This window comes from Choloepus didactylus, chromosome 27 (genome assembly GCF_015220235.1).
Source record: "Choloepus didactylus isolate mChoDid1 chromosome 27, mChoDid1.pri, whole genome shotgun sequence".
Lineage (NCBI taxonomy): Eukaryota > Metazoa > Chordata > Mammalia > Pilosa > Megalonychidae > Choloepus > Choloepus didactylus.
Genome location: NC_051333.1, coordinates 2308989 through 2322072, shown reverse-complemented (window position 1 = coordinate 2322072; position 13084 = coordinate 2308989). Strand labels below are relative to the sequence as shown.

The 13084-nt window shown below is 48.0% G+C and overlaps 1 protein-coding gene across 1 annotated transcript in view; it reads left to right on the top strand.

Annotated features, from left to right (window-relative positions):
• Positions 1-5712, top strand: part of NLRP5 (NLR family pyrin domain containing 5) — a 28229-nt gene extending 22517 nt beyond the window's left edge. The window contains exons 10-11 of the mRNA XM_037820510.1: positions 2860-3030; positions 5580-5712. Of these exons, the coding sequence (XP_037676438.1) occupies positions 2860-3030; positions 5580-5712 (304 nt within the window). The remainder of the gene's footprint in view (positions 1-2859; positions 3031-5579) is intronic.
• The last annotated feature ends 7372 nt before the right edge of the window (positions 5713-13084 follow it).

Here is a 13084-nt window from a genome sequence, read left to right as displayed (position 1 = left end):
CAGAACACAGCCTTGGTGGCATCGAGCCCAGGGCAGAAATTCCATCTCGGCTTCTGTATGAGGAATGAATGAAGTGGCAAAACCCTCAAACAGGGCAGGAGGTAGTGAGCGCTCAGTAAATAAATAGTTATTGAACACTTACGATGCACTAGGCGTGGTACTAAATGATAAAAATACAGAGGTGAAGGAGCCCTTGGCGTGCTGGTGGGTTCTAGCAAATGACTGCACTACTATCTTCAAATTATAACACACAGCAGAGTCTCCGGAGGTGGGGGCCTTGTCAGGGAGCTGGTTCATACGGTGGAATATTATCCAGCCATCAAAAGGAAGGAAGTGCTGATGTGCACTTCAGACACATGGTGGGTGAACCTCAAATTCTGTGCTGAGTGGAAGAAGCCGGACACGAGACCACACACTGTGTAATTCCGTTTAAATGAAACGTCCAGAAGAGGCAGATCCAGGGAGACAGAAAGTAGACGAGTGGGTGCTGGGGGCTGGGGTGGGGAGGGAGAGTTGGGGGGTGGCTGCTTAACGGACATGAGGTTTCCTTTTGGGGAGACAAATGTTTTGGAACTAGATGGAGGTGGTGGCTGCAAAACATTGTGAATGTCCTAAATGCCACTGAACTGTTTACTTAAGATGGTTAATCTTATATTACGTGAACCTCACCTTTATTAGAAGAGGGAGGGAGAGTGTGTGTGTGTGCATGGGTGTGTGCATGGGTGTGTGCCCACGTGCACTGGGCCCTCCCGGTTCAGCAGGAGGAGGAAGTCTGAGCATTGCATCTCTGACGATGCCGCTGATGCTCCTGGCTCTCGCTTTGAAAGCCCTGCTGGATGACTTAAATTATAATTGTAGAAAGAACAAAGGTAAAAGCTGAGACAGCCTGTGACAAGGTACCTGGGGAAAGACTTGCTGAGAAAGTGGCATTTCACCTGAAACCCAACAGATGAGAAATAAGCTAGGTGAAGGGGGCAGGAGGTATTGATGGGTATTTTGGGAGATGCATATTGAGGTGTTAGGGGCGGAACGTCACAGTAGATAACTGGTTATGAGATATCTCACCAGGTAGATTACTGCCCACTGTTTAAGTGGTGGGTATATAAGTTTTAAAAGTCCTGGTCATTCTAGATTGTATATATTTGAGAATCCTAATGATAGAAGAGAAATAAAGCTTGTGGGTACAGCTCAAGTACTTTTAGCCATTTATAGCTACATGGTGACATGGTATTGGATGAAGACTGAGTTTCTTTGGTTTTGTTTCTAGAGGAGAGACAAAAGACAGAGGCAAGTGGGAGGTAAATCATTGACAGTAAAAGGTACCACACAGTGTGTGATCCCAAACACGAGTGAAATAACCTCTGAGATAATAGGGATGTTCCTCCATTCTTACAGAAGGAAAAGGGAATGTGAGTGCAGAGATCAGTTGGTTTCATGCTAGAAAGTTCAGTTTCCCTGTTGTGTGTTTCTGTTTGCTTTTTGTTTATGTTTGTATTTGAAGGGGGTAAGGTCATTTGTTACACACGAGGAAGAAGATGGGTTCAGAAGTCTGCAGAGAATGGAGTTGGTTTGAAATCATTGTTTCAGGGAGTGGGAAAACAAGTTAACCAGAAAAACATAACAACAGGAAGACAGACTTTCATACCGATGACCACTAACTGCATGCGGTACCCACCTGCCCTCAGTTTCCCCTTTTGCTCCTGCAGCTCTGGGCTGCCTGAGAACAGGTCCTAAGAGTAGAAAGCTGGTTCGTCCAAGGTTGGGATATTTCTAGGTGAATGCAGTGAAATATAGAAGGTTAAGGGAGAGATGGTATTTGGAAGAGACTGATTAAAAATAATAGAAGATGGTTCTGCTTGGGGTGATCGGAAAGTTCTGGAAAGTTCTGGCAATGGGTGGTGGCGAGGGCAGTAGGACAGGGAGACGGGGATTTGTCCCACTGAATAGTGCGCTCAGGAGTGGCTGAGATGGGGAAGCTTGTTGTGTATATGTTTACACAACTAAAAACAGGAGGAACTAAAGAGACAATGACAATTAAATGCAATTTGTGATCTTGGATAGGATCTAATAATGGAGGAAAAAAGGCCCCAAAGGATGCTATTGGGACAAATAAGAAAATTGGAGCACGGACTGTAAAGTTTATATCAATGTTAAATTTCTTGAATTTGGTAACTGCACTTAAGCTGGTAACGTAAGGGAATATTCTTATTCTTAGGAAACGTACATGGGAGTATTAAGCGTTCAAGGAGCATGATGTATGCAACCTACTCAAGTGTTTGAAAAATTGATAATGGATGAACAGATGGAGGGATAGACAGAATGATACAGCAAGATGTGGCCAAATGTTAAAATTGGATCTGGGTATCAGGAAGGGGGTTATTTTAGGGTTCTCTGTATGGGTTTTGTATTATCATATTATTTTTACAGCCATTCTGTAAGTTTGAAATGATTTCAAAAGAAAAGTTTCAGAGAAAAAAATATAGAAGATGGAAGCTAAGTGAGGTTAAAAAACAAAAAAAGTAAAGATGGAACATGACCGCACTGAGAGAAGTTCAGGGGACAAAAGAATCAGGGTAATGATATTGAAGAATGATGTGAGCCTTAGAGAAGGAAATAGCGCCTCAGGTTAAATCCTTTGCTCAACCAAAAAAATAGGAATATTATTTCCCCTAGTGTCAGGGAGATTACAAATGACCCTTACACAGTGCTGGAAAATGGTAGCAATTATCACACCCTACATTAGTTCTAGAAGGTGTGAACTATCTGTCTGTTTTGCGTCTCGTGGGGCTCTCGCGGAGCTCTGGTTGGACCGGGCCGGTGTCTGATCTGGGGGTCGTCTCCCGGGGTCCCGCCCTGCAGGCTGGAGGCGTGTGCGCTGTCTTCTGCGAGCTGCGAGGCGCTCTCCTCTGCCCTGTGCCACAACCGGAACCTCACCAGCCTGAAACTGATGCAGAATCACTTCAGCGGCGCTGGGCTCACGAAGCTGTGCATGGCCTTCCAGTGCCCCACATCCAGCCTGCAGGTCGTTGGGTAAGTCCCTGGTGATCCTCCTCTGAGATGCAGACCTAATTCCCCCACAGGCCTGGGAGCTGGTGAAGCCAAAGTGGTTTATTCACCCAGTGGGTGCAGACCCTCCTGCTGGCACCGGGCTGGGGCTGGGGGTCTGGAGATGTGGGAAATAGGCGCCAAGTGCCTGATATCGTGGAACTTTCACTGGGGAAGGGGGAGAGACAAACACACAAACCAAAGGTTAGGACTGCTGCAGATGGCAAGTGCTAAGAAGGAAACAAAACAGGAGGGGAGAATGAAGGGTCAGGGGGTTGATTTAGATTTGTCCCTTACGTCTCTTCTCGCTGAGGAGATGTTTGATCAGGGGCCTGAGGGACAAAAGCAGCCTGGGAGGATCCGAGATCGGAGCACGCGCGGCTGAGAGACGTAAGGGAAGGGCCTCTCAGGCCGCGTGCCTGGAGTGAGTGAGTGAGAGAAGGCAAGGGGAAAGATGAGGTTGAGGAGACAAGAGGGCTGGCTCCAGATGTTAGAAATTTTGAATTTCATTCTAAGTGGGATGAGAAACCAATGGGAAAGTTTAAGAAGTCAAGTGATCTTTCAATTTTTTGCTTTAAAATTTCTGACTAAAGTGAAAGTTAAAGAGAGAGAGAGACAGAGACAGAGAGACACACAGAGAGAGATAGAGGAAGACAGAGAGAGAAAGACAGAGTTGAGGAGGTAGTACAAAACAAATGTTTAGCCCAAGGACTCTGGAACTGGACTGGCTGGCTTTAAATTCTGGTTCTTGTGCTTGGTTCTTGATGACCATGGGAAAGATTTCTAACCATCTGTGTCTCGGTTTTCTTATCTGTGTCATGGGGGATATCCCCAACGGGGTTCTAAGGATTAAATAAATTGTGCATTGACACATGTAAGAGCTTAGAACAGAGCCTAGAACGTAACAGACACTAAAGTATTGCTGTTATAATTGGAAGATGTGAGAAACCAATGAAAGAGCCTGGGGCATAGTAGACAAACTCAAAAAGAAAAACAAAAGAGTATGATATCAGGAAAGCTAAGAGGAGCCAATTTTTTAAGAAGGGAATGAGCCACCGTGTCTTGAGCTGAAAGCACAAGTAAAATAAAGACAGAAGAGAGTTTCACTGTGACAACTTGGGGGTCATTAACCTCTGAGTAGTTTCAATGGGGGTGGTGGACACAGAAGTCGGCACAGGTGGACTAAAGAACGAACGAATGGGCAAGTTGAGAAACGTTGTTAGTAGACTATTCTTTAAAGATGTTTTTGCTCTGGAGCGGAGAGAAAAGGAACTGGGTCAGGGCTCGGGTGGAATAGAGTCAAGTTAGGAGACTGTTTAGATGGCAAGTACCAGAATATGTCCAGCTGCTAAGCTGGAATGGTCTGCTGGAGTGAGAGAGCGAAGGTGAAAACTTTCGGGGGCCACCATGTCATATAACTCTGAGTGCCTGAGTGAGGAGTTCACGGTAGGTTAAGACGGACTCTTTCAAGGATAGTCTTCCTTCGTGGGCAAATGATGGTTTATAGATATCGTTTTGTGTTTGGTGGTAGAAAACGTATTTGGCATCTAAGACCTACGTTCATGGATAAAATAGAAGCTAAGGCAATGCCTGAGAGAGAAGAATTGTAGTTATAACTGGGGGAAGACTGGAGAGACGTGAGTTTGACTCGTTTGAGGTTCATGATGTATCAATAGCAAACTTCCCAGTTGAGTAACTATTTTCTCACATTAAGGTCCAGCTTACAGCAGTTGGGTTTAATCCAGCATTCAAGTTTTGCTAAATGGAAGAAACCAGAAAGGACATGAGAGATGGTGGGATATGAAGGGGATCTGGAGGAAGCGAGGGCAGGAGGGGGGCAGAGGGATTGGAAACCGTGGCGCAGTGGGTCTGGAGAGCTTGATGAGTCAGAGAACTGTTACAGCAAGTGCTCGCGCAAATGAGCTGAAAAGGCAGAACGTTGTTTATACTGATGACCCACGAGCCAGCAGAGGCGTCAGCAGGATCTGGGTTGTCACTGAGGACTTGGTAGTTGACCTGAGGTAGGAGGGTCAGACCCGGATTTTACTGAACTGACATTTATTTCATGAGATTATTTCTCCACCTGTTAAGTTGTGACATTTCGATACCTGTTTTTCCTTTCAATAGGATATAAGCTCCGTGAGAGTCAATACTTGGCCTTATACACGCTACCTCCAAACTCTAACAGGGCCTGGCCTGCAGTCAGGAAGCTCAGTGTTGTATCTGACGCACCCCAGAGCTCCTTTACATACAGGGATTTACTTTTTCTACTCATCCATCCATACACTGGACAAAGGGGAGTACAATCCAGATGGCTTTCCCAATCACATTGTCACTCCTCATAACCTACATTGTTATACTATCGTCTTCAAGATTCGAGGGTTTTGGCTTGTAATTTGATAGTTTTGGGTTACTTTTATTATAAGGGGAAGAGGCTACTGCTCCTCAAGAGAACACGAAAGGGAGGAATAAAGGAAAGGAGGAGAGTCTGAGGCCAAGTCTGAAGATAACGAGCCCCCTTTCTGCTTCCCCAGGATGTGGAAAATGCTGTTTACTAGACAACAAAAGAGCCTGCTGGAGGAGGTGAAAAGGCTCAAGCCCAATTTTGTAATTGATGAAAATTGGTACGCTTTGGATGAAGATGACCGGTTTTGGTGGCAAAACTAAAGATGTGGAAATTCTCCCTGCCCATGCCCACTCTGCTAGAGGAAACTTAAAGCTATTTTGTCAGGGCCAGCTATGCCCAGGAGATCCTTATTACAGATGGAAAATGACTTCTGATTCTCACAAAGCCTTCAATGGTAGCGATTTGTCCGTGTTCAGTACAATTCACTTACTGCATTTGCCTCTGCTTCTGTATCTGTGAAATGTCTGTCCTGCCACAGAGCATTTAGAGAGAATAAAATAAACACCGAGAGCATTCTGAAAAAGTATCATGTGGCATTCTTGACCAGTTGGAAAATGATTCAAGAGGATACTATCAGGATATATGAAAACTAGAATATAGACTGAAAACTTTATATTCATGTTAAAATTCTTGGACTTGATGACTCACTTAAGGTGAGTACATAAGTGACTATCCTTGTTCTCAGGAAATGTACATGGAAGTATTAAGCATTCAAGGAGCATGATGTATACAACCTACTCTCAAGTATTTAGAAAATATAGATGGATGGGGTGGGATGTGGGGATAGGGAGATGGCTGGATAGATGGAGGGAGGGGGTGGGATGGAGGGATGGCTGGATGGGGTGGAAGGATGGACGGGGCGGGATGGGGGATTGCCAATGGATGTGGAAGGATGGATATGGATGGGGAGATGTGCTTTCATTCTGGAAGTCATGAGAAGTTCCAAACAAAAGTGAAGGAGTGTGGTAGAAGTAGGGCAATCAGGTAGGAAGCTATTGTAGCAGTCCCACTAGAAAAACCAGAGAAGTTTACACTAGCATGGTGATAGTGGAGAAGGAGAGGGACAGCATGTGGTTGTGTCTTTCTAAGTTCAATAGGGCTTGCTCATGGAATCTGGTCATGGTCTGTTGGGAATTTTTTCTCTAAAAAGGCAACAGTCATCATAAGTAATATAGGAGCAGAAACCTCACAACAAAAGGCTGAGAATGCAGCACAAAGCTACTATATCAGAATTCCCCAGAGAAGAGAGAAGGAGAACCAACAGGATGGATGTGTGCACATCTGCACACATGATATAAATTATACAGTTTTATTTCAAGGAGTTGGCTCATGCAGTCAAGGGGGCTGGCCAGTCTGAAATCCAAAGGGGAAAAGGCAAGCTGCAAACCTAGGCAATAGTTGATGTTTCAGTCCTGAAGCAGAATTTCTTCTCCAGTTTTTATTCTTGGGGCTGTCAACTGATTGGAGGAGGCTCACCCACATTATTGAGGGAAATCTACTTAATGTCAGTTGTACACATTAAGCACATCTATGAGATACTGTCGCAGCATCATCTAGGCCAGTGTTGAACCAAACAACCAGGCTCCCTAGCCCAGCCAGGTGAGCACACAAACAACCATCACAGCTACTTTCTCGTGTCTCTGTAGAGGAGACGGGTAGTGTGCCTGGTGAGCGGACCCAGAAGCTCCGCAGCTAGCTGATTGGGTGTGGGGAACCTCAGCTTCCCATGGGGTCCTCTGGCAGCCAAATCCAACTCCTGAAAAGCAGCTGGAGTTCCCAGGCAATGTCCCAAAGAGCTGACGTGAACCCTGAGTGCCTGGAGCCTATGCCCCCGTTTTCCCCTATATATACTTTTAATTTCACATTTATACCATGGAAAGGTAGACATTGCCCTGACCTGGTGCATGTCTCCGTGGGGCACAGACAGGAGACCGACCCTCGGCTCCTAAACTGTAATTTTCTCCAGTAGGGCCCTTTCCTTACCTCCATGTCAGACGCTATGGAATTCACCGCCACCTACCTTGCAGCACTTTGCTCACAAATTTCCCTTCCACTACATTCCTTCAGTAGATGGGTAAGGTGGTGTGTGTGTGTGAGAGAGAGAGAGAAACTGTATCAATTCCGATGCTTTAAGCTGCAACCAACAGGACCCCCGACCCAAATCACCAGGTGGAAGTTTATTATTTTACATGACAAGTCCTCAGTGAGTAACTTCGAGTTTAGTTAATTCAGCGGCTGAAGGATGTCAGGACTCTGGGTCCGCGGCTCAGCGCTTCTCATGAGGCCCCCTGGTGGCCACTAGGTGGCGTCACAGCACCGCGTCTCCGCAGAGATGGGGCGGAAATCCCCCCGCGTCTACACCCGGTCTCCCGCCCTCCCCCCGCGTCTACACCCGGTCTCCCGCCCTCCCCCCGCGTCCACACCCGGTCTCCCGCCCTCCCCCCGCGTCCACCCCCGCGTCTCCCGCCCTCCCCCCGCGTCTACACCCGGTCTCCCGCCCTCCCCCCGCGTCTACACCCGGTCTCCCGCCCTCCCCCCGCGTCCACACCCGGTCTCCCGCCCTCCCCCCGCGTCCACACCCGGTCTCCCGCCCTCCCCCCGCGTCCACACCCGGTCTCCCGCCCTCCCCCCGCGTCCACACCCGCGTCTCCCGCCCTCCCCCCGCGTCTACACCCGGTCTCCCGCCCTCCCCCCGCGTCTACACCCGGTCTCCCGCCCTCCCCCCGCGTCCACACCCGGTCTCCCGCCCTCCCCCCGCGTCCACACCCGCGTCTCCCGCCCTCCCCCGCGTCTACACCCGCGTCTCCCGCCCTCCCCCCGCGTCCACACCCGGTCTCCCGCCCTCCTCCCGCGTCTACACCGGGTCTCCCGCCCTCCCCCCGCGTCCACACCGGGTCTCCCGCCCTCCCCCCGCGTCCACACCCGGTCTCCCGCCCTCCCCCCGCGTCTACACCCGGGTATCCCGCCCTCCTCTCGCGTCTACACCCGGGTATCCCGCCCTCCTCCCGCGTCCACACCCGGTCTCCCGCCCTCCCCCCGCGTCCACACCCGGGTCTCCCGCCCTCTTCCCGCGTCTACACCCGGGTCTCCCGGTCTCCTCCCGTGTCTATACCCGGGTTACTCACCTGGGCGCTACTGTCATGTGAGGAGATGGTTCTGCGCCGGGGTCGTCCGTGCGCTGCAGGGTGCTGAGCCGCATCCCCGGCTTCCGACCCCTCTGTGGGGCCGCTGGAGCCGTCATACCCTGGATTTAAAGCGAGGGTGACATAAAAGCAGGTTGGTGAAATGTGTCCGCAGGTAGGATGGCGTGTCACAGCAGTGAGAAGGACTGGGGTCCCGCAGCACGGGCGACAGGGATGAGCCTTGGGATCATTATGTTGAATGACGTAAGCCAGACCCAAAAGGACCGGTACTGTGTGATGTCACTAAAGGAACTAATTATACTACGTAAACTCACGGACATAGAATATAAGTTACCAGGTGATAGAATGAGGCTTGAGAATGAGGAGCAGTTGCTTAATGTGTGCAGAATTTTTAACTAGGTTGAATTTAAATGTTTAGAAATGGACAGAGGTGATGGGAGCACGTTATTGTGAGAATAATTAACAGTACTGAATGGTGTGTCACCATGGTGGAAAGGGGAAGTTTAGAGTCATGTAACGCACCAGAAGGAAAACTAGAGGTTAAAACATGGGACTATATAACCCAGTTAATCTTGTGGTGAACAATGACTGTGATTAAGTGTACAAATATTAAAAAGTACTTTCATGAATTAAAACAAATGTATTACAGGAAATTAATTATAGGATGGTAATGGGGAAAATGTGCCTATTGCAAACTATGGACTGTAGTTAACAGTAATAACTTAATATTCTTTCATTAACAGTAACAAATGTGCCTATACTATGGGTCAATAATAGGGGAGAGACAAGGAGTAGGGAGTGTTTTGGGTTTTCTTTTTTCTTTTTGTTATTTTTGGAGTTATGAAAATATTCTAAAATTGATTGTGGTGATGAATGCACAACTATGTGATGATACTGTGAGCCGCAGATTGTATACTTTGGTTGGATTGTATGGTGTGTGGATATAGCTCAAGAAAATTGCATTTAAAAAAAGCAGGCTCATGGCTGCTGGGGGAAAGAGACAAGGAAAGGCAGAGTGACTGCTTACGGGTGCTGGGTTTCCTTCTGGGTTGATGAAAATGTTTTGGAACTAGATAGATGCAGTGGCTGCACAACACTATGAATGTACTAAATGTCACTGAACAATATGCTTTTTTTTTTATCTCAACTTAAAAATGTATATCTAACTCAACCGACACTGTAGAATTCAGGAGCAGGAGGTCTTTCCATCAATTTCATAGACACTACAGTTCTCAGGGATCCAGAGAGCGGCAGCAGAGAGCTGGACAGCATCAAATCTCGTTCCAGAGAGCCCTAAGGAGGGTCCAGAGTAGTAATATCCACCTTGCCAAGTTGCAGTGGGTATTTCTGTATCCACCTGTTGCAGAAGGTGGTCCACAGAAGATTGTCACTGAACCATTCTCAACTCAATCACAGCAGTGAGTGCGGACGTGGTCCAAGCCCTGGGGAGCTGGATGGATGAGACTGCAGAGCCAGATGTGGTTCTTGACAGTATTTCCATCCCACTGGGGATGGCAAGACATCAACATGTCTCTAGCACCCAGGGTGCTCCCCTGACACTCTAGATCCAGCATATGAGCAACTATTTGGGAGGCCAGCAGAGTGGCAGGCTGAGGACGTCAGCCCAGGCGCAGAGCTGAGACGCAGCAGTTCTGGTATTGGCGGAGCTGGCATCTGAGCCGGGGGAGTGGGTTGGGGCCTGGTCAAGGGGGAAAGGAACAGGGGTCCAGTCACTGGAACCTCAGGACACAGGACAACTGAGAACTTGGATTCAGGTGAAATTAATAGAGACTAATTTGGTTTCTGAGAACCAGCACATTGCCTTATGCCTGCAAGGAAAACATTATAACCATCCTTACAGTATTTCCAGTTTTCTTCCTGGGGCATAGTAGGATTGTACTTCTCCACTCCCTAAGAGTTAGGTGTGACCGTCTTCCTTGCTGTGGCAAATGAAATATGAACAGAAGGACCACGTGTCACTTCTAGGCAGAGACTCTAAGAGCAGTGCACGATTTGCTGTTCCTTTCCCCCACCACAGCAAATCATGGCGTTCCAGATGTGTGTCCCAGAGGGTTGACAATGTGGGATAGAACCCCAGCAACCCACGGTGAGTATGTAGCATGAAAAAGAAACCCTGTGGTTTTCTTAAGCCCCTAAGATGTGGAGGGTTATTTGTTTCTGCAGCTCAACCTGACCTATACTGACAGATACTGTGTGTGTCACACACTCAATGACAGGCAAATTATGAGAGTGCCTGGATGGACTAGGGTGGTGGGTCTCAGCTGATGGGAATCACCAATTGGCAGAGTCCACCCCCCAGAGTTCCTGGGTCAGTAGGTCTGAGAAGGGAGCTGAGAATCTGCTTTTCTGACAAGTTCCCTGATAACGCTGAGGCTGTTGGACTGGGAAGACCACACTGTGAGAACCATTGGGCTAGATGCAGGAGTAACACTTACAAACAGAGGTGCGTATTTGACTCTCCCAGAGTTCTTGGCTTTTCTTAACCAATGTTTAATAATTAGGGTTTTACACTTAAAAATCTGGATTTCCAGTTCTCTATTTAGAAAAAAAAAAAAATCTGGAAGTTCTGGAATCACTGATTCTGACCCGTGCATGGCCAAAATCAGCTTGAACTGAAAACAGGATTCCCTTTGGGGGAGCTTAGGTGCTCCGGTTTCTCCGCTGTCATCTGATGACGGACCTTCTTCCACATGTTCTCTCCAGCCCGGTAGTGTGTTTGTGACCCCTGGATTACTGCATGCACAGGGCTGGATGCCTTAGGCACAATTAGCTCCCTCCATGAAGTACAGACAAGTGTGAGCATGGACATTAGATTCAGAGGATTAAGCTCTGTTCACTCACTAGCTGGGAGAGCCTGGGCAAAATGTTAGCCTTGCCCAAGTCTCTGTTTCCTCACTTGCAAAATGGGGATAATACCCTCCCTGAGAGGTGTTTGGAAGGCTGTAGATCACTCATGTGGATTCAGCTGAGCTCGGTCACCTGACACAAAGCAGTGGGTGCCTCTGTCCATGGTGCTGACGGACCAAACCCAGAGGCCTGAGAAGGTGGAGAATTTGTGGATCGATTTCTATCCAGCAAAGCAGAACAGTATGCAAAATCGATGAGACCAGAAACAGCCCCCTCCTCGCCCACGACCCAGCACGTTGTCCTTCGGAGTGAAGGGGGAGGACGGGCCAATGTGAACCACGCACCCATGCACACAGCATGTACTTCCTTAAGGGTGGCCTGGGACACATCAGCCCCCAAGATGCTCTATGGATGGAGGGTTTCATGATCAAACAAGTTCAGAAAATGTTGCATGCTATAACCCCCACCTAACCTCGTTGTATAAAATCACAATCAAAGGCTCCTGCAAGGGAAAAAAAATAACATGTTTCATCATTCATCCAGTCAACCAAGAATTTATTTATCACCTACCATGTGCCAACACTGTTGAACATGTTGGAAAACTTGAATCTGGTATTTTTCCAAATCACTTGAACAGAACTATTTTCTCCAAACGCCTTAGCAATGGTCCCTGGAACCTGTATTCCCCAGGACTGTTTGGGGATGGTGATGTCGGGAATAAACATTCCTAGATAAACCCTGCATTCGGACTGGGAAATAAACTGAGTAGAGAATTCCCTCTTGCTTTTCTCAGACCACCTGGTTTCCCCTCCCTTAGGACCCCCTTCTCCAGATGACTGCCTGTTACACCCTCCCCACCCCTAGGACTTTCTCCACGTCCCACCTTCCAGGAACCTCTTCCTGTCCCTCCAATCCTCGACTGCGTTTCTCCCTTCCAATTCCAATGTTAAATGCCAGGCTGTGAATTCCTGAGGGCAGAGACCGCACCTGTTACGTTCACTGCCGTATGCCCAGGGGTCAGCAGAGTCCCTCACAGGTAGTAAGTGCTCAAAAAATATGAATAAGTGGTCGACACAGTGGAAGGAGCATGGGCTTTGGACTTTGGGTTCGGAAATCAGTTCTACCACTTACAAACTATGATTTTGGATAACTGCCTCATCAACTCTTTCCACCTTCATCATCTACAACGTAGGAATAATGCCGACCACACAGGGCCTTTTGAGGATTAGGGTAAATAGTGACAACTGCAATGAGGCCACCTGTTACTAGCTGAATTGTGTCCCCTGAAAAGACATGTTCAAGTCCCAGCCCCTGGCCCTGTGGATGTGAACTTTTTTGGAAATAAGCTCTTTGAAGATGTTATTAGTTAAGATGAGCTCAAACTGGATTAGGGTGGGGCCTCATTCGATATGACTGGTGTCCTTATAAGGAGAAGAGATTTGGACACAGAGATAGAAACAGACAGAGAGATGGACATGTGATGGAGGCAGAGACTGAGTTCTGCCACCAACGAAGGAACGCCATGGCCTGCCAGCCGCCCACCAGGAGCCAGGGCAGAGGCGTGGAACGGACTCTCCCCTTTAAAAGGAGACCCATGACACGTGAATTCAGACTTCTGGCC